Consider the following 22,020-nt stretch of genomic DNA (forward strand, 5'->3'; position numbering starts at 1 on the left):
GTCAGCACCTTCAAGTGTTACCACTCCCCAAACGGTGCGCAATGCACTCATTGTGTAGGCATACCCCCATCCCCTCCCCCACCCCCCACCTCAGTCTGATATCCGATTGGTGTCGTTCCCAGATTTGTTTTTAGGTGATGATCAGGGAAACCAATTTTCTGGTGAGTACATGTGATGCCTGTTTTTCCATTCTTGGGATACTTCACTTAATAGAATGGGTTCCAACTCTCTCCAGGAGAACCATAGGGATGTCGTATCTTCATCATTCCTTATAGCTGAGTAATATTCCATGGTATACATATACCACAGCTTACTAATCCAATCATGTATTGATGGGCATTTGGGTTGTTTCCACATCTTTGCTATTGTGAATTGTGCTGCTATAAACATTCGGGTACATGTGTCTTTGTTACAGAATGACCTTTTTTCCTTTGGGTATATGCCCAGTAATGGGATTGCTGGGTCAAATGGCAGGTCTACTTGAATCTGTTTAAGATACCTCCATAATGCTTTCCACAGGGGTTGCACTAGTTTGCAGTCCCACCAGCAGTGTATTAGTGTTCCTGTCTCTCCACACCCACGCCAACATGTGTTGTTTTGGGTTTTTTTGATAAAGGCCATTCTCATTGGGGTTAAGTGATATCTCATTGTGGTTTTGATTTGCATTTCCCTGATGATTAGGGATGTTGAGCATTTATATATCTAACTAAAGAGGTAAAGGACCTCTATAAGGAAAACTATGAAACATTGAGAAAAGAAATAGCAGAACTTGCAAATAGATAGAAAAATATACCATGCTCGTGGATTGGAAGAATCAACATTGTTAAAATGTCTATACTACCCAAAGTGATCTACAGATTCAATGCAGTCCCTATTAAATTACCAACATCATTCTTTACAGACATAGAGAAAATAATTATACACTTTGTATGGCATCAAAGAAGACCCCGTATAGCAAAAGCAATTTTAAGCAACAAAAACAAAATGGGAGGTATTAATTTGCCAGACCTCAAACTATACTACAAGGCCGTGGTTCTTAAAACAGCCTGGTATTGGCACAAGTGCAGGGACACAGACCAGTGGAACACAACAGAAAATCCAAATATAGAACCATCCTCATATAGTCACCTAATTTTTGACAAAGCGGGAAAGAATATACTCTGGGGACAAGAATCCCTATTCAATAAATGGTGCTGGGAGAATTGGTTAGCCACTTGTGGAAGACTGAAACAGGACCCACAGCTTTCACCTCTCACAAAAATCAAATCACGGTGGATAACAGACTTAAACCTTAGGCGTGATACAATCAGAATTCTAGAAGAAAATATAGGAAAGACTCTTACAGACATTGGCCTAGGCAAAGAATTTATGAAGAAGACCCCCAAGGCAATCACAGCAGCAACGAAAATAAATGAATGGGACATGATTAAATTAAAAAGCTTCTGCACAGCCAAAGAAACAGTCCAGAGAATAAACAGACCACCTACAGAATGGGAAAAAATTTTTGCATACTACACATCAGATAAAGGACTGATAACAAGAATCTATTTAGAACTCAGGAAAATCAGCAAGAAAAAATCAAGCAACCCTATCAAAAAGTGGGCAAATGACATGAATAGAAACTTCTCGAAAGAAGATATAAGAATGGCTAACAAACATATGAAAAAAATATGTTTGATGATTATAGCTTACGGGTAAATAAAAAGGAGGAAAGGTCAACAAGGCAAGAACTCCAAAAAGTAGAAATCAGGTCCGACTATTTTGTCAAGAGAATGCATTAGGTTGGAAAATTCAAAAATGGAACATTCAGCAAAGATGATATATCAAGACAATAAATTCTTTCAAGTGGTTAAATGAAGTGCTTCATGAAGGAATAGAAATGACTCAATTGTGCTGAAACAGTACATTTATAACACTTACTAGCTTTTTTATTTCTTCTGTGTTTGATAGTTTTTATTTTTAAAAATCAACACAAAAAAAATTGCTGATCACTCATTTCTATATTATGGTGGTAAATTATGTGAGGTGAACTACAGTGTGAACGTATCAAAATAAACTTACTGAGAATACTTTCATGTTCACCAAATGGTCTGTATTAGCCTTATTTTCACAAGTGTTACATGCATTCACTCAATATGATTTGTCATAATTTACTATTTTATACTAAACATTAAAGTGCCTTTTTTGGTTTTTTTGTGATTTAATGCTAGTATGTTTTTTCAATACTAATGATCCATGTTAATTTATTTCTTGACCCCTTTCAGAATGAGCCATTTTAATTTCAGGTTTCCATAGCTTATAAAATTTTACTGTAAGAGCTGTTTAAAAAAAAAAAAACAGTCATAAAAAAAGTTTTCATTGACCTTTTGACAATATGAAATGTGATTATAGTTTGCAATTTTGATGTAGTCAAATTTATCAATCTGTTCCTTGACAATTTGTACTTTTTGTGACTTACCCCTACTTTGAGTCTCCTGTATTTTCTATCTTGTCTTATTTGCCAATCATTTCATATATATAATTTTTTTCTCTTTAATGCTCATCCTACAAGTGAAAACTTTTTATGAAGTTTGTGTAAGAGTATAGTTCTGTTTCTAAATCCATAACTTCTATTTTGAGGTGAAAATATCAGATCTTACTTAAAGAAAATAAACATGGAAGAATCTTGGTCATTGTGGCTAACAGTTTAGCTTAATGAATGTGATATTTATCACCCTTAACAAAGCATATTATATTAACATGTATGTTTGCTTTTAAATAGGCACGTAGAAGTCCAGGTGTTTGGTGATAACCATGGCAATGCCGTGTACTTGTTTGAAAGAGACTGTAGTGTGCAGAGGCGACATCAGAAGATCATTGAGGAGGCCCCAGCGGTAAGGACCTTGTAAAGTAATTTATAAGCTTCTCTGTACAGTTAACCCTTGAATGAGGTAAGGGTTTGGTACACCAACCCCCCTCGAAGTCAAGAATCCAAGTATCTTTTGCCTCCTCAAAAGCTTAACTGCTAATAGCCTACTGTTGACCAGAAACCTTCTCAATAACATAAACAGTCAATTAACACATTTTGTGTGTTGTGTGTATTATGTACTGTATTCATACAATCGAGTAGGCTAGAAAAAAAGAAAATGTTATTTAGAAAATCATAAGGAAGAGGAAATATATTTACTATTCATTGAGTGGAAATGGATCACCATCGTCATCCTCATCATCTTCCCCTTGAATAGGCTGAGGAGGAAAAGGAGGGGTTGGTTGGTATTGCTATGTCAGGGATGGCAGAGGCAGAAGAAAATCCACATAAGAATGGACTCTCACAGTTCATACCTGTGTTGTTCAAGGGCCACATGTAATGTTAACCCTATTCACCCTGATTTTCACATCGGAACTCTGTTAAGCTGGTGTATCCCATCCCCCAAAGTCCTGCTGGACAACTACTTCCCAGTAGTAATATAATGGAAAGACCTCCTGTAGTGTTGGGATGATGAGGGGGTTGATGTTCTGGGGGTAGACACAATAGGACCATGTTCCTTCTGGATAGAATCTGGGAAAATCTACTCTCATCTAAGTAGCTGACTTAGAGGGGGCAGCTTACCTCTTACAGTGAGGTTTCAATGCACATTTTAATTGTAATTAACTAGAATTAATTACAGGAATGGAATGGAATGGTTAGTTAAATCTATTTTTTATGGAGAAGACTCTTGTTTTAACTATTATAATATTTCAGATGTTCCTAAAATATATTAGTCATCTTCCTGCTTTAGTGGTCATATTGTAGAGAAAAGAGAGTTGCTTGCTTGGCAGTTTTTGCTTCCTTAACATTAATTGTTACATCTCTTTGAGCCTTCCTCCTGATTGGTTTAGGTTATTATCTAGGTCAAGGCCTTCTACAAGGACTACCTATTTTTGATTCATATTTCTTTGGAACTTGCTACTGCCGTGGGTTCTTGCCCAAGGTTATGTACATTTTTTTTTTCAATACGTATTTACAAAAAGGCAGGGATCTGAGGTTTCTTGATACTATGTTATTCATATACTGTATTCAAAATTAAATTTCTGTTGCAGAGTATATTACACCAGTTGAAGTAAATGTCAACAATAATGGTAGTAAAGCCTTATTTTCAAGCATTGCTTACTTTAATGTATATCTGTGGAGCACTGTTTTAGAAAGTTTGTTTACTTATTGATGAGATTTCTCTTTATGAACCTTTCTTATTAACTTGGAATCTCAAAGTGTCTCCTTATTCCAAGGTAATCATTAGGCACATGACTCAGATTGCTCTATCATCCTGAAACAAAATAGGGATTATTGAAAATTTTCATATTGATACATGTAATTTTAAGTGAACATATAGTTATGAAAGTTGTCATGTAGGTACAGGAGACAAAGATACGTAATTATGCTGAGTATAGCTGCAATTCATAGAAATTACAAGCAGAACCATTCAACTATGCCACAGTGGTATATTGACAGTTAAACTGATATAAGACAGTACTTCTTTTTTTTTTTTTTTTTTTTTTGAGACAGAGTCTCACTCTGTTGCCCAGGCTAGAGTGAGTGCCGTGGCGTTAGCCTAGCTCACAGCAACCTCAAACTTCTGAGCTCAAGCGATCCTCCTGCCTCAGCCTCCCGAGTAGCTGGGACTACAGGCATGCACCACCATGCCCGGCTAATTTTTTTTTTTCTATATATATTTTTAGCTGTCCATATAATTTCTTTCTATTTTTAGTAGAGATGGGGTCTCGCTCTTGCTCAGGCTGGTCTCGAACTTCTGAGCTCAAACGATCCGCCCACTTCGGCCTCCCAGAGTGCTAGGATTACAGGCGTGAGCCACCGCGCCTGGCCTTTTTTTTTTTTTTTTTTTTTTTTTTTTTTGAGATAGAGTCTCACTCTGTTGCCCAGGCTAGAGTGAGTGCCGTGGCGTCAGCCTAGCTCACAGCAACCTCAAACTCCTGAACTCAAGCGATCCTCCTGTCTCAGCCTCCCGAGTAGCTGGGACTACAGGCATGCGCCACCATGCCCGGCTAAGGACAGTACTTCTTGATGAAGTGTATAACATTAGCTTTTTACTCTTACATTTTTAATGCAATATTTGATGCATAGAACTATTAACATAATATAGTCATACATCACTTAATGATGGGAATATGTTCTGAGAAATGCATTGTTAGGCAATTTCATCATTTTGTGACCATCGTGGAGTGTACTAGATGTACACAAAGCTAGATGATATAGCCTACTATACACTTAGGCTCTATAGTATAGCCTATTGCTCCTAGGCTACAAACTTGTACAGCATGTTACTGTACTGAGTACTGTAGGTAATTGTAGCACAATAATAAGTATTTGTGTATCTAAACATAGAAAAGCTACAGTAAAAATATGGGATAAAAGATAAAAAATGGTACACCTGTGCAGAGCACTTACCATGAATGGAGCTTGCAGGACTGGAAGTTGCTCTGGGTGAGTCAGTGAGTGGTGAGTGAATGTGAAGACCTAGGATATACTACACACTACTATAGACTTTATAAACACTGTATACTTAGGCTATAGTATATTTATAAAAAATATTTTTTCTTCAATAATAAATTAACCTTGCCTTACTGTAAGTTTTACTTTATAAACTTTAATTTTTTTAACTTTTTGACTCTTGTAATAATACTTAGCTTAAAACAGACACATTATACAGCTGTACGAGAATATTTTCTTTATATCCTTATTCTATAAGTTTTTTTTTTTTTTAACTTTTTAAACTTTTTTCTTAAAAACTAAGACACACACACATTAGCCCAGGCCCACACAGGGTGGATTATCAATTTCATCGTCTTCCACCTCCACGTCTTGTTCCACTGGAAGGTCTTCAGGGGCAGTAACGCACACGGAGCTGTCATCTCCGATGACAACAATGCCTTCGGGAATACTTCCTGAAAGACCTGCCTGAGGATGTTTTACAGTTAACTTTTTTTTTTTTTTTTGGTAAGTAGAAGGAGTATACTCGAACATAACAATAAAAAAATAGTATAGTAAATACATAAACCAGTAACAGTCATTTATTATCATTATCAAGTATTATGTACTGTACATAATGTATGTGCTATGCTTTTATAAGGCTGGCAGTGCAGTAGGTTTGTTTACACCAGTATCACCACAAACTAATGAGTAATGCATTGCTCTACAATGACATTATAATAGGTATGACATCACGAGGCAATAGAAATTTTTCAGCTTCATTATAATCTTATGAGACCACATCATATATGCAGTTCTTTGTTGACCAAACCATTGCTATATGGCACCTATTTTAGATTTTCATGGAAATTTCAAGTAAAGCAAGCTACTAATGGAGATTTATTTTAAATATTTTTTTGTAGCCTGGTATTAAACCAGAAGTAAGAAAAAAGCTTGGAGAAACTGCAGTCAGAGCTGCTAAAGCTGTAAATTATGTCGGAGCAGGTATGTTAAGATTTGCTTCTAATAGAAGAGTTGAAACAATCATTTATTTTCATTTCAGAAGACAAGAGAAACATAGAGCTTTAAATCAGTGGCTTTTAAGACTTTTTGACCATATCCATGGCAAGAAATACATTTTATATCGAGACCTAATATGTACACAAGGGTTTGTGTTTATATACATACATATTTGAAAGAAACAGTTTGCTAAATATTACTTATTTTAATTATATATGAGTTTTGCTATTTTCTATTCTATTTTAAAATAGCCAGGCACAGTGGTGAGGACCTGTAGTCCCTGCTCCTCAGGAGGGTGAGGCAGGAGGATCACTAAAGTCCAGGAGTTCTGGTCTGTAGTGCGCTGTGCCAGTCGGGTGTCTGCATTAAATTTGACTTCACTGTAGTGACCACCCCCTCCCCCCGGAGCAGGGAACCACCAGGTCAGAAACAGAGAGAGTCAAAACTCTCCTGCTGATCAGCAGTGGGATCATGCCTGTAAATAGCCACTGCATTCCAGCCTGGGCAAGTGTAAGACGCTATCTCTAAAAAAATAAATAAGTAAAATAAAATATGACAACACTAAGTTGATTTTTTTGCTTATTTTTTAGTTGATAAGCTTTATGTTTTAGAGTGTTTTAAGTTCACAGCAAAACTGAGCAGAAAGTACAGAGTTCCCGTATACCCCCTGTCCCCCACCCCCACATACAACCTCCCACACTATAAACATCCCTGCACCAGAGTGGTACATTTGTAACAATTGATGAACCTACACTGACACATCATTATTGCCCAAGGCCATGGTTCACTTTAGGGTTTGCTCTTGGTGTTGAACATTTGTGCGTTTTTGACAAATGTATAATGTGTATCCACCATTGTAGTATCATGTGGAATTGTTTCATTATCCTAAATATCCTCTGCCTGTTCATTCCTCCCTTTCCTATAAACCCTGGCAACCACTATGCTTTTTATAGTCTCTATAGGATATCTTGGTGGCTGTGTTTGGATGCTAAGTTTTGGCAATTATAAATAAAGCTACTGTAAACATTTTTGTAAAAGTTTTTGTATGGCCATAATTTTTCAGTTCATTTAGCTAAATGCCAAGAAGCGTGATTGCTGGATCATATGGTAAGAAAATGTTTCGTTTTGGAAGAAACTACCACACTTTCTTCCAAAGTAGCTGTACCATTTTGCATTCCAACCAGCAAAGAATGACGGTTCCTATGTTCCAAATCCTCACCAGCATTTGGTGTTATCAGTGTTTTGGATTTTGGCAATTTGGTATCTCATTGTTGTTTCAATTTGTACTCCGCTAATGACATGTAATGTTGAACGTATTTTCATGTGTTTACTTGCTGTCTGTATATCTCTTCGATGAAGTATCTGTCCAGGTCTTTTGCCTGTTTTTTTAACCGGGTTGTTTGTGTACTTAATATGCATCAGCAAGGATATTTTTACATGATAGCATCTAGGTCTCAGTCCAAAATAAAGGAGAAGTAGACCGAAAGTCTCTAATGCCCACCACTGGGTCTCAGAAAGAAAAGATGTTGAAGGGAATCAGGCTTCCCACAGCCCTGGATCCAGCGCCTCTCCTCCCCGGCCGTCAGCCCTGTCGCTTACTCTCACATTCAACGACCTCATTTTCACATGATGTTCAATTCACAAAGCCCATCAAGTGCCTGTCATATATTATTGCATCAAATAGATTAGTGTGTTATTTACAGCCAGCCTCACCAATTTATATCATATCTCCATACCTTTTATCTCATACTTGTTTATCTTTTACTGTTTTTTTTTTTTGAGACAGAGTCTCACTTTGTTGCCCGGGCTAGAGTGAGTGCCATGGCGTCAGCCTAGCTCACAGCAACCTCAAACTCCTGGGCTCAAGCGATCCTACTGCCTCAGCCTCCCGAGTAGCTGGGACTACAGGCACGCGCCACCATGCCCGGCTAATTTTTTCTATATATATATTTTAGTTGTCCATATAATTTCTTTCTATTTTTAGTAGAGACGGGGTCTCACTCTTGCTCAGGCTGGTCTCGAACTCCTGACCTTGAGCGATCCACCCGCCTCGGCCTCCCAGAGTGCTAGGATTACAGGCGTGAGCCACCGCGCCCGGCCTATCTTTTACTGTTTCTTTAATCCCCTGTAGATAGCCTAGGCCCGTGTCCCTACTTAGCTGGTCAGAAGTTAAGTGATCCAATTCAATGGTCATATTACAAATAAGAGAAATTAGTAGAAGCAGCAGAATTAAGAGTTTCATTTGAATGCCCCTTGGATCCTTTTTTCTTCTTCATTATTATTGTTTTGACTGATTATAAAACATAACACCATGCACTATAAAAAATGTTTACACAAGTCAAAAATGTGTCAAGTACAAAGTGAATTTCCTCCACCATTATATACAAATATATTTGTATGTATATAAATATAAATATAGGTATAAATATGAACATATCCATGTAAGTGCAATAATGCTAAACATCCAGTTCTATAATTTTCTTTTCACTTAACAATATATTACAGACATCATTTCATGTCAATAAACAGAACTTCATCTTCTTATTGAACAGCCACTGAGTATTTATTCCATTTGGGGGTATATCATAGTAATTTAAATAATTTCTTATTAGTGGAATGTATCTCATTTCCCATTTTTCACTCTTATTAATTAAGCTTAGATGAATAAACTTATAAACACACCTTTGAATATCTTTCTGATTTTATCTTAAGAACAAATTTCTGGAAAAGAGATCATTTCATCAAAAGGCATGAACATTTTTAATTTTGAGATGTATTAACAATGTGCCTTGTAGAAAAGTTGATCCAACATACCCACATTCTCACAAGCACTACATATGATCAATATTTTTTATCTTTGACAAACTGATAATTATCAGATATAATATTATTCTTTCAGGTGCATTTCTTTGTTAGTAAAATAAAATATTTTTGGATGACTATTTCATTAATATTGTAATGAAATCTAATTTTTAAGGTGAAAATTCTTCACATTATTTTATAGATTGAAACTATCCCTCATTTTATTGGCTTCTATCCACATTTATCACATTTATTGTGATATTAAGAAATCATTCCCATTTTATAGATGAAGCTGAGTCCAAAAAAAGTTAAATAGATGGCTGAAAGAGAGTAAATAGTTGACAAATATCCTTATGCTACATCTTAAAAAAAAATGAATGGAGCATACTCTGTACTCTAGACAGGATGTAGAAAGCAGAAAAAAGCTTTTGGAGATCCAACCCAGCTGAACCAATTCAGAGTCTATTAGAGTAGGACTAAGTGGTTACATGAAAAATAAGGTTTTTTGTTTATTTGTTTGTTTGTTTTGAGACAGAATCTTGCTCTGTTGCCCAGGCTAGAGTGCTGTGGCGTCAGCCTAGCTCACAGCAACCTCAGACTCCTGGGTTCAAGCCGTCCTCCTGCCTCAGCCTCCTGAGTAGCTGAGACTACAGGTGTGCGCCAGGATGCCTGGCTACTTTTTCTATTTTTAGTAGAGATGGGGTCTTGCTCTTGCTCAGACTGGTCTTGAACTTCTGAGCTTAAGCAGTCCTCCTGCCTCAGCCTCCCAGGGTGCTAGAATTGCAGGGGTGAGCCACCGTGCCCGGCCCATCCTTTTACCTTAAATCTGTTTCATTATACAGACATTTATGGTTATTGTTGATACGGTTTGATTAATATCTACTGTATTTGTTACTGTTTTCTATTTGTTCCCCTTGTTCATTGTTCCTATTTTTGTCTTCCATACTCTTCCTGCCTTTCCTGGGTTTTTGTTATTGTTTTTTTTTTTTTTTTAAGACAAGATATCACTGTATTGCCCAGGCTGGCCATGAACTCCTGGGCCCAAGCAATCCTCCTGCTTCAGCTTCCTGAGTAGCTGGGAATACAGGCATGTACCATGCACTTTCATGGTTTTACCTGACCTTTTTTTATGATTCCATTTTCTCTCCTTTCTTGGCATATCATTTACAGTTATACACCACATAATGACATTTTGATTGATAACAGACCACATATATTATGGTGGTCCTGTAAGATTATAATGGAGCTGAAAAATTCCTATCACCTAGTGACATTGTAGCCATTGTAATGTCATAACATAACACATTACCTTTTCTCTGTTTAGATATGTTTAGACACACAAATACTTACCATTATGTTATTAAATACAATTGCCTACAGTATTCAGTGCATGCTGTACGGGTTTGAGACCTAGGAACAATAGGCTATAGCACATAGCGTAGGTGTGTAGGAGGCTATATCATCTAGGTTTGTGGAAGTGCAGTTTATGATGTTCACACAGTGATGAAATCACCTAATGACATATTTCTCGGAATATATCCCCGTCATTAAGCAATGCATGACTGTATATTTTCTTTATGGTTTTCTCAATTGTAGTTGTAGAGTTTGCAATATACATTCAGAACTAATCAAAGTCCACTTATCACCTCTCAAGAAGTTCAAGTACCTTGTAATAGCAAAATATCCCTAATTCCTCTGTCTTGTCCCCTCTATCATTGCTATCATGCATTTCATTCATACATGAGCATATACATGTAAGCATGCATAATCAAATACATTGTTGCTGTTACTTTTTTGAACAAACTATTATCTGTTAGATCAGTTAAGAATAAGAAAAATAAGAGATTTTACTTTACCTTCACTTATTCCTTCTCCAGTACTCTTTCTTTCTTTACGTAGATCCAAATTCTGACCTCTATCATTTTCCTTTTCTTTGAAGAACTTCTTTTAACATTTCTTACAAGGCAGGTCTTCTGACAACAAATTTCCTCAGTTTTTGCTTGTCTGAGAAAGTATTTATTTCTCTTTCACTTTTTATTTTATTTTATTTTATTTATTTATTTTTGAGACAGAGTCTCCATTGCCCTGAGTAGAGTGCCATGGCGTCAGTTTAGCTCATAGCAACCTCAAACTCTTGGGCTCAAGTGATTCTCCTGCCTCAGCCTCCCCAGTAGCTGGGACTACAGGCATGCACCAACACATCCAGATAATTTTTTCTACTTTTTTTTTTTTAGTTGCCTGGCTAATTTCTTTCTATTTTGTTTAGTAGAGACGGGTCTAGCTCTTGCTGAGGCTGGTCTCCAACTCCTGGCCTCAAGCGATCCTCCCGCCTTGGCCTCCCAGAGTGTTAGGATTACAGGCATGAGCCACCACGCCCTGCCTCTCTTTCACTTTTGAAAGATAATTTTGCAAGGTACAGCATTCTAGGTTAGTGAGTTTTTTTCTTTCAACACTTTAAGTATTTCTCTCCACTCTCTTCCTGTTTGATTGGTTTCTAAGGAGAAGCTGCATATAATTCTTATCTTTGCTTTTCTGTAGGTAAAGCATTTTTTTCTTCTAGCTTCAGTTAAGATTTTTCTTTATCTTTGATTTTCTGAAATTTCAATGTGATATGCCCAGGGTTGTTTTGTTTGTTTGTTTGTCTTTTTGTGGGGGAGCATTTATCTTCCTTGGTGTTCTCTGAGCTTTCTGGTCTCTGTCATTTGGTTTCTGACAACTTGAGGAAATTCTTAGTCATTATTGCTTCAAATATTTCTTCTGTTCCTTTCTTTCATCTCCTTCTGATGTTCCCATTATGCATGTGTCATACCTTTTGTAGTTGTCCTGCTGTGCTTGGATATTCTGTTCTGTTTGTTCAAGTCTTTTTTCCTCTTTGTTTTTGAGTTTTGGAAGTTTCTATTTTCATATTCTCAAGCTCAGAGATTCTTTCCTCAGCCATGTCCAGTCTACTAATGAGCCCATCAAAGCACGCTTCATTTCTGTTGCAATGTTTTTTTTTTTTTTTTGTTTTTTTTTTGTTGAGACAGAGTCTCACTTTGTTGCCCAGGCTAGAGTGAGTGCCGTGGCGTCAGCTTAGCTCACAGCAACCTCAAACTCCTGGGCTTAAGCGATCCTACTGCCTCAGCCTCCCGAGTAGCTGGGACTACAGGCATGCGCCACTATGCCCGGCTAATTTTTTCTATATAGATTTTTAGGTGTCCATATAATGTCTTTCTATTTTTAGTAGAGACGGGGTCTCGCTCAGGCTGGTCTCGAACTCCTGACCTTGAGCAATCCACCCGCCTCGGCCTCCCAGAGTGCTAGGATTACAGGCGTGAGCCACCGCGCCCGGCCTGTTGCAATGTTTTTTAAAACTCTAACATTTCCTTTTGATTTTTTTAGAATTTTCATCTCTCTGCTTACATTATCCATCTATTCTTGCATATTATCTTCTTTTTCCATTAAAGCTCTTAGCCTATTAATCACAGTTTATAATATTCCTAGTCTGATAATTCTAACATTCTTGCCATATCTGACTTTGGTTCTATTGCTTATTAATTCTCTTCAAACTCTGTTTTTTGTCTTTTAGTATGCCTTGTAATTTTTTGTTAAAGGTGGACATGATGTATTGGGTAAAAGAAGTTTTGATAAATTGGCCTTTTGTAATGTGGTAAAATGTGGGGGGAGGGGAAGTGTTCTGTAGTCCTATGGTCACAGTCTGAGGTCTCAGTCTTTGCTGAGCCTGTGCTCAGACTATGAACTTCACCAGTGCTTGTCAGTTTGTTTTTGTTTTGTTCTCCCTCACCCCTTAGGTGGAACAGGATGTCTGGAGGGAGTTGGAATTGCATATTTCCTTTCCCCAGTCAGGTTAGGCTCCAATAAAACCCCAATAGTTTAGGCTCTGGTAAAATAATTTCTTGTGAGGACAGGCCTGGTTAAGAAGAACAGAATTTTCTGGTGTATCTCAAAATGGTTTCTTTTCCCTGGAAGCATGAGGAGATTTTTCTCTGATACTCACTGTGAAGACCTGGTGAAGTATGGTGATCCTCCTGTGACTGGGTCCCCTTGGACTTTTTAACTGAGTTGTTCACACGGGAGCTGCCAGCAATTTGTCAATTGCAGTTCAGTCTTCTGCTCATGGAATCTCTGTATTTGCTTGTCTCTCCAATTTAGGGGGGCAGCAGTTTGCTTTGTGACCTGATTTCTCTGACAAACCTGAGAAGCACTGTTGATTTTTTCAGCATGTCCCACTTTTTACTTGTTGGTAGGATGGAGTGTCAACTTCTAAGCTCCTTATATGTCAGATCAGAAACCAGAAGTCTTCACTTAACTTGATTTTAAAATCTACTAATGGATTATAAGTATAGTTTGAAAATTTTTTTAAGTTATTAATATATTCACTTTAGGCTAAGTGAAATAAACTCAAACACAAAAGACTACAAACTATATGATTCCATTTCTATGAAATTCTAGAAAAAATTATCATGACAGAAAGCAGATCAGTGGTTGCCTGGACCCCAGGGTCTAAGGAAGGGAATGATTGCTAATGGGAACAGTGGAACTTTGTGGACGATGGAAACTTTGTGGGTGGTGGAACCACCACCACAAGCTGCCATTGTGGTGGTGGTTACATGATTGTATTCGATTGCTAAAATCAACACACCTACACCTAAAATACTTACATTTTATTGTTTAAAATTAAACCTTAATAAAGCAAGGAGAAATTTTGTAGAGCTTAATAGAATGTCAATAACTTTAACATAAGGTTTAGTTGCTCAACAGTCCTTCAATGGGTCACCAGCAAAAGGAACTTTAAAGGAAACTTCCAAGAGCCCACAATCAGGAAGAAAATGTTGACTTTTTCTCTACAGAGTTAAAGTGAGATCGGATGTCATGGGGTGAGGCTTCCGAGGTCTTAATACTCTGATGCAGTAACACATGGTCCAACCTTGTTCTCACTGTTACAGCAGCTGAGACTGATTCATAATTTGAGTTTACCATTTGCTCACAATCCCAAATATACTTTTCCATTGCTAATTTCATGTAGCTCCCTATTTTTGACTGAGACTCATTTTCTGCTGCAAAATATGAGATATTTTCTTCATGAAATGCAAAATGTTACCATTGAATGAAGACAGCAGTAAAACTAGATGTAATATAGCATACAAGGTTTTGATTTGCTGCTGATTATTATATACTATTGAAATGTGACCATTGTGTTTTATCTTTTAGGAACTGTGGAGTTTATCATGGACTCAAAGGACAATTTCTACTTCATGGAAATGAATACAAGACTGCAAGTAGAACATCCTGTTACCGAGATGATCACAGGAACTGACTTGGTGGAGTGGCAGCTTAGGGTGAGCATTTTTTTTTCTATTAAAAATAAGTTTTGAGAATAACAGGTGTCATTTTGGATAGGGTTCAATTCATGGTGGCTCTGATGGGGACAGGAAAATGGGAGATGAAAAGTGAAACTACATTTGATACTATGACTTTGTTGGCACTTTGGGGACTCAGATTCCTAATCTGTCACTAACCTCCAGTTCCCCTTAGGCAAGGGGCAGCCAGTAGGCAAGCTGCCATCACTGAGGTTTGCTTGTGACCACATCATCTCAAGGCCGAAGCCTCATGGGCTACCTAAGACCGCAGCATTCTGGGCCATGCATCATTAGATTGTAGCGGATGCAGCCAAGCTGAAATGGGCTCAGGCAGAGCTAAGAATGAAGAGCCAAGCAAATGGTTTAGACCAATAGAATAGTCCGTGGAAAGTGCCTATTTACCAACTGTCACCAGCCCACGATAAATGCTCATTCAGAACAGCCATTCAGACTAAATGTTTAGAAACTTTTAAAGCGTTTTGACATTGCTGTAACATGTCTACTATATTTTTCAGACATGTCAGTTCATAACTGTTCTTTTACTATGGATAGTTTGAGAAGCACTGGTATAAACCAGAGTTCCACAAAGCATATTTCTTCAAATATTAATAATAGCTTAGTCTGTTTTTGTTCTCTTTAGTGAAAACAGATTTACCCCAGCCTTCTTTTTCTTTGTATGCAAAAAATGTTAAGTAGTATAAATATTCCTGATTTCTGCTGGATTCTTGGTTCTTTATATATCCTGAATCTAAATTGGTTTTTTCCATGGTATGATTTTCCATGGTATGCTGAAGTCTTGATTATTTTGATAATTTCATCCTCTCAGAACTGTGAACAATAATATGATATTCCTTTTGTTGGTTCCTTGGGGATGATCAGTAGTTTTAATTGAGCCAAAAGATTCTTCTGTGCCTCTATAGGCTTGGGAACTAATGAAAATCAGGCGTATCAGGCTAATAAGTTAGTGTCAAGAAAAACTGTAGATATGGAAACTTCTGGAAAGAGTGTTTATGTTTCCAGAATTCAAGGAAAAGGAGGATATTTTTTCTGAAGCAGTAAACCAAAAGAGTCTAGATTTTGAAATCATGGAAGATAAAAGGTTTCTAAAGATTGAGGCTAGATATAGCATCATATCGTCAGCAAAAAGTGAGAGTTTGATCTCTTCCTTCCCTATTTGGACTCCCTTGATTTTGCTCTCTTGCCTGATAGCTCTCGCAAGGACTTCCAATACTATGTTGAAAAGTAATGGGGACAGTGGGCAGCCCTGTCTGGTTCCAGTTCTAAGTGGGAGTGCTTTCAATTTTTCCCCATTCAGAATGATGTTGGCTGTGGGTCTGTCATATATGGCTCGTATCATTTTTAGGTAGGTTCCATCTACGCCTATTTTGTTAAGCGTTTTTATCATAAAGGAGTGTTGAATTTTGTCAAATGCTTTTTCTGCATCTAATGAGAGTATCATATGGTTTTTGGTTTTGCTTCTATTTATGTGGTGAATTACATTTATAGATTTACGTATGTTGAACCATCCCTGCATCTCTGGGATGAAGCCCACTTGGTCGTGGTGGATTATTTTTTTGATAAGTACTTGGATTCGATTTGCTAGTATTTTATTGAAAATTTTTGCATCTATATTCATGAGAGAAATTGGTCTGTAGTTCTCTATTTTTGTTGCATCCTTTCCTGGTTTTGGTACCAAATGCCCATCAATACATGATTGGATTAGTAAGCTGTGGTATATGTATACCATGGAATATTACTCAGCTATAAGGAATGATGAAGATACGACATCTCTATGGTTCTCCTGGAGAGAATTGGAACCCATTATATTAAGTGAAGTATCCCAAGATTGGAAAAACAAGCATCACATGTACTCACCAGAAAATTGGTTCCCCTGATCATCACCTAAATACACATCTGGGAACAACACCAATTGGATGTCAGACTGAGGTGGGGGGTGGGGGAGGGGATGGGGGTATGCCTACACAATGAGTGCATTGTGCACCGTTTGGGGAGTGGTAACACTTGAAGGTGCTGACTAGGGAAGGGGGGGGTGGGGAAGGGAGGGATATATACCTACATGATGGGTGCAATGCGCACGACCTGGGGAACAGACATGTCTGGAGCTCTGGCTTGGGGGGAAGGGCGGAACAGGAGCAACGTATGTAACCTGAAATTCTGTATCCCCCATAACAAGATGAAATAAAAAAAAAAATAAATAAAAAAAAAAAAAAAAAAGATTGAGGCTAGAGAAAGCTTTTGGACATTAGCAAAACCAACAGACATTTATTTCTGAAACTCAAGAAATCGTAAGAAGGCTCTTTAGAAAGAGAAGCAGGGTTTTATCATCTGGGGAGGGACTCTAGAATTTAGGGAAACTGCTGGACCTGGTTTATAGAGTTTAAGGTACTTTGGAGTCTGGCTTTGAGGCAGAGGTAAAACAAGAGGACTCACCATTTGGTAAGGCAAGAGTTCAAGCCTCAGCACCTGCCTCTGGAGTCAAAGGCTTCCACGAGCCAGGGTGCAGTGAGGTGAGCAGCCAGGGTTCAGGCTGCAGATGGTTAGCAGTGTTCAGGGGAAGTTGGTAAAAATGTCCGAGGTTAGGAATTCCAAAGAGTGAATGTCTAAGCTTGAGAGAATTCAAATGGCACAGATTTACAAATACCCAAAAGCATGGTTGGGGCTAATCTCTTCCTGGCTCAGGTAGAAGCCATTCTCAGATGCCCATCTCTATGGATACGCGGGGGGAGGCGGGGGGGAAGAAGAAGCCATTCTCAGAGAAAAATACACAGGCAAAGACAAGCCAGGTTGAAATGGGGCTGTATAGTTAGAAATAAGATCACATCTTGGAATACAGATACATGGTCATTCTTTTCTTTTTGTATATTAAAACAAATAGAATTCTTTATTAAAGCATTAAAGAATATTTTATTATAAAGGGTAAGAATGAAATGATAATAGTTAACATAATGCCCACTATATGCCAGGCACTTTTCTCTGAGGTATGGAGAGCTTAAGAAACTTGCCCAAGTCACAGAGTAAATACAGAGACAAAATGTGAACCCAGGCAATACAGCTGCAGAGTGTGGTTTGAAATACCATGCAAAGGCATTCAGCTTAGTTCCTGTTCCCTTTGTTCTTATTTGCCATAGTTCCTGATCTTTCTTATTTACAGATTCAAAGAGATGAGACCTTTGCCTCTGTTTTATGCTTACCTGTGTAGTTCAGTGTCATACTGAGTTATCTAGAGTCTTTTTTCCTGTATCTATATTGCTTTCTCAGGTTGTCGTTTTCTCATCTTAGAGAAAAATCTGAGGAGGAGAGTAAAGAAAGTGACAGTGTGTCCTCCAATATCCTTTTCCAAGCTATACTAATTGATGCATGATTTCATATATTGGTTCATAATAGCCAAAATAGTAATAATTATAGGAATCATAACAACAGTGATTATCCTGTTTATAATCTGGTATCATGCAATACACTTAAACATAAAATTGAAAAACCATCCTGTTCCCCTTTCTGTTTTGCTTTATCACTCACTTGCTTACGAAGATTATTGCAGTATAGAATAACTAATGCCTGCCACATTTTTTCCATGGCTGTGAATGTAGTCCTAAACACCAACTAATAATTTATTATAAAAAAATGATTGATTTGGGAATTGACTGCTAATGATTTAAATAAAAACTAAGAATATCTTGCCAGTAAGAAATTTTGGTTTTTATTATATTGTACAAACACTGATTTTTATATTTATAAATTAGTCATCAGTTTGCCTGCTTTCTCAAACATTTAAAACCCTAGAAACCTATTGTAACTAATAGATTATTCCCAAACTACATCTGGGTTATTTTGTATGTGTGTGGTTTGTTTGTTTTGAGATAAGGTCTCACTCTTTCGTCGCCAGGCTGGAGTGCAGTAGCATCATAGCTCACTGCAACCTCAAACTCCTAGGCTCAAGCAATCCTCCTGCCTCAGCCTCCCAAGTATCTGGGACCATAGACATACACCACCATGCCTGGCTAATTTTTTTTTTATTGTAAAGATAGGAGTCTTGCTATGTTGCTCAGGCTGGTCTTGAACTCCTGGCCTCAAGTGATTCTCCCACCTCAGCCTCCCGAAGTGCTGGGATCACAGGTGTGAGCCACCATGCCCAGCCTGCATCTTGTTTATAATCTATTTTTGTTTTGCCCAATACTCTAGTGGGTAGATAAAATAACTTTTTATTTGTCTGCATTGCAAAACCCAAATGTACATCTTGTGTAGAAAAAAGTAAGACCATCAACTGAGTAAGTCTTATAGCTGCTGCAAGGTGGATTTTCATAAGAAGCGCTGTTCTTCTATTACCAGGTTGCAGCAGGAGAGAAGATTCCTTTGAGCCAGGAAGAAATAACTCTGCAAGGCCATGCCTTTGAAGCTAGGATATATGCAGAAGATCCTAACAATAACTTCATGCCAGGGGCTGGACCATTGGTGCATCTCTCTACTCCTCAAGCAGACCATTCCACTAGGATCGAAACTGGAGTTCGGCAAGGTAAAGTGAAAGAAGACAATAAGTTTCACTCTTTTTAAATTTTTATTGCATTATTATTTTTGGATGGAGTCTTATGAAAATGTCTAGCATGTTTTAAAATAAAAGATTTAGTTGATTTCTCATTAACCTTTACTTTTTCCCTCTAGAATAGTTATTTTTAAAGAATAGTATTTTAAATAATGCACTCTCGTTTTGAAAGGCAGCAGTACTTGGTCAAACCTAACCAAGAAGTATTTTGTGTGTACTGTTTTGCTTTTTCACTTTACCTAGTTCCAAAAGTGATTTAAGGTACCTGATTCCTGCTGTGCTCAAGGCACTCTGCCTTCAAGGAACATAAAGTCAAGTTGGAGAATTAAGATGTAAGCTTACTATAAGCTAAACAATACTAAAAGAAATAAATTACAGTTAAAGAAATAACAGTGCAAGAGCTACCATAGTTCAACATATGAATAATATTTAATAACAATGTATATAACTAACAATTATTTAGTGCTTTCTATGTACAGGCACTCTTCCAGGTGATTTTTCTATATGGACTCCTTTAGCCATGAGAATTACCCTATGAGTAGGGATTATCATCACCCCCATTTTCTAGATGAGGAAACTAGAGCACAGAGCAGTTCAGTGACTTGCCCATGGTCACCTTGGAGCCAATATCTAGACCCAGGCAGTCTGGCTCCAGAGTCCAGGCACTGAGCCACCTCTGTCTACTGCCAGCTTGATTTCAGTTGCTGGAGTAAGTTACACAGGGATGGAATATAGCAGTTCTCAGGACGGAGAGGTTATGTTAGGCTGATATAATCAGGACAGGTTTTTAAGGGGATATCTGGAGTAGGTTTACAAAGGCAGATTTAACAGCATAATGAAGAATGAAGAAAAGAATTATTAAAGATGTGTTCAAAGAATAGTATGAAAATATATGGCTGGGGAAAAGGGTTCAGGAAGGTGAGTAGTTGGAGATGTGGCTGGAGACACAGGTTGAGGACAAATCATATAACGTCTGGAAAGCCAAAATGAGGAATTAGGACTTTTTATTTAATAAAAAGTGGAAGCATTGTGAGAGCTCTGGCAAAGCCACAGCAAGATTTGGTAGTCAGTAAAGTTTTTAACTTCTCATCTTAGCTCTGCTTGCCCCACAGGTTCCATCTTTTCTACTTCAAGCATCTGTAATCTTATAGATGAGGGCCCTGGGGTTCGGAGAGGTCAAGTAACCTACCAAAATTGTGACAAGGTCCTACAACAGTGTCCTTTATAGCATACCACATCCTTTCGACCGGAACCGTTTCTAACCAGCGGGATGTGCTGTGGTTCAGATTCGTGTTCTCTAGGACTGTAAGCATCACAGTAATGATAGCTGCCATTTGGTTATCAGTCCTGCCAGGCATGGCACTCTATCGTCACTCCTCCCAACAATCCTGCAGGCTAGAGGAATTATTATACTTCCTTTACTGATGAGGAAACTGAAAGAGTGGAGGCAGGGGAATGCTAAGGGCAGGAAGTGAGTATAATGTGAGAGGGTAGAGGGAGTTTGTGTTGACTTCCAAAATGAGAAAAGAAAAAGTTCAGAAGAAGATAGGATGGGGAAAGCCAGCTGTGTGTCTCCATGTTAGAGCCTGGTGCTCTTGGATAGCCGTATCTTCCTTGGACTTTGGATAAGTTTTTAAACCCCTCTGCACTTCAGTTTCTTCATGAATAAATTAGTGGTAATGATACCTATCATGTAGAAGTTTGTGAGGGTTAAGTGAAATGTACACAACAAAATGTCTTGCTTGTCCTATTTTATTTCTTTAAATTTTGACTTGGGGAGGTTACTGTGGTTTTTCACTTTCAGGAGATGAAGTTTCAGTGTATTATGACCCCATGATTGCGAAGCTGGTCGTGTGGGCTGCCGATCGCCAGACGGCCTTGACAAAACTGCGGTACAGCCTTCGTCAGTACAATGTGAGTGATCTGGGGCCATGTTAATGATCTTGCTGCATTGGGTCAGGACCAAAGGTCAGCCTTCATCCTTGTCAGAGACTTGGTCTTGTCACCGTATTTCCTTATTTCCACCGATTGCCCATATGTCACAAAGAGAATAATTTCACATGGGGAATTTCCCGTGGGTCAGAATAGGGTTTGAGGACTTCTGGATTTCAGTTACAAAAGAAAGACTGCAGAAGTAAAACTGTCCGTGTCAGTGCTGTATTGCAGTGAGATACAGCTATGCCTTCTGCACAGAAGGCCAGCCACTCAAGTGTGGCCTGCAGTCTGGTCATTTTTCTCCAAAGGAAAATAATTATGTTCAGTTTCATCTATATGATAGAGTTTGTTATTTTTCTGCAGAATGTTAATTTCCTTGGTGCAGAAAGTTCTATACCACATTGATTTAATTTCATAGAAGATATTCAACTTGTTATATGTTAATAATTCGATCAAACCTCTGATCTCTGTGGCTGCAACCACAATGGCCTCCTTGCCATTTTGCATACTCACCCAGCAAGGAGCCATGTGTTCCTGTCCTCTCTTCCAGAACCTTCTTTCCCCACATGATCACAGGGCTTGCTCCTGACTGTCCTCAACCCTGCTCACCTCCTCAGAGTCCTTTCCCAGTCCTCCTCATTTAAAATAGTACCCATTGTTCTTCTCTCTCCCTTTAGCCAGCCTTAGTTTTCTTCATAGCATGTGACATTATATTAGATATTTGTTTATCGATATTGTTACCTGTCTCTCTAGAATGTAAGCTCTGTGAGGGTGGGGACTTCATCTCTGTTGTTCCTCACTTTTGTCCCGAGTGCCTAGTTCAGAGCCTGATTCCTAGAAAGTGTTCAGTAAATGGCTGTTAGATGAATGAAGGAATGGATGAATAAGTGAATGGATGAACG

The 22,020-nt window shown here is 38.1% G+C and overlaps 1 protein-coding gene across 3 annotated transcripts in view; it reads left to right on the forward strand.

Annotated features, from left to right (window-relative positions):
• The window catches only part of MCCC1 (methylcrotonyl-CoA carboxylase subunit 1), a 58,912-nt gene that overhangs the window by 20,304 nt on the left and 16,588 nt on the right, over positions 1 to 22,020 (forward strand). For all 3 annotated transcript variants that reach the window (XM_069472873.1, XM_069472871.1, XM_069472874.1), the window contains 5 exons: positions 2,762 to 2,873; positions 6,367 to 6,448; positions 14,477 to 14,604; positions 18,973 to 19,156; positions 20,988 to 21,097. In XM_069472873.1, coding sequence (XP_069328974.1) covers positions 2,762 to 2,873; positions 6,367 to 6,448; positions 14,477 to 14,604; positions 18,973 to 19,156; positions 20,988 to 21,097 — 616 coding nt within the window. The remainder of the gene's footprint in view (positions 1 to 2,761; positions 2,874 to 6,366; positions 6,449 to 14,476; positions 14,605 to 18,972; positions 19,157 to 20,987; positions 21,098 to 22,020) is intronic.

Source organism: Eulemur rufifrons, chromosome 7 (genome assembly GCF_041146395.1).
Source record: "Eulemur rufifrons isolate Redbay chromosome 7, OSU_ERuf_1, whole genome shotgun sequence".
NCBI lineage: Eukaryota > Metazoa > Chordata > Mammalia > Primates > Lemuridae > Eulemur > Eulemur rufifrons.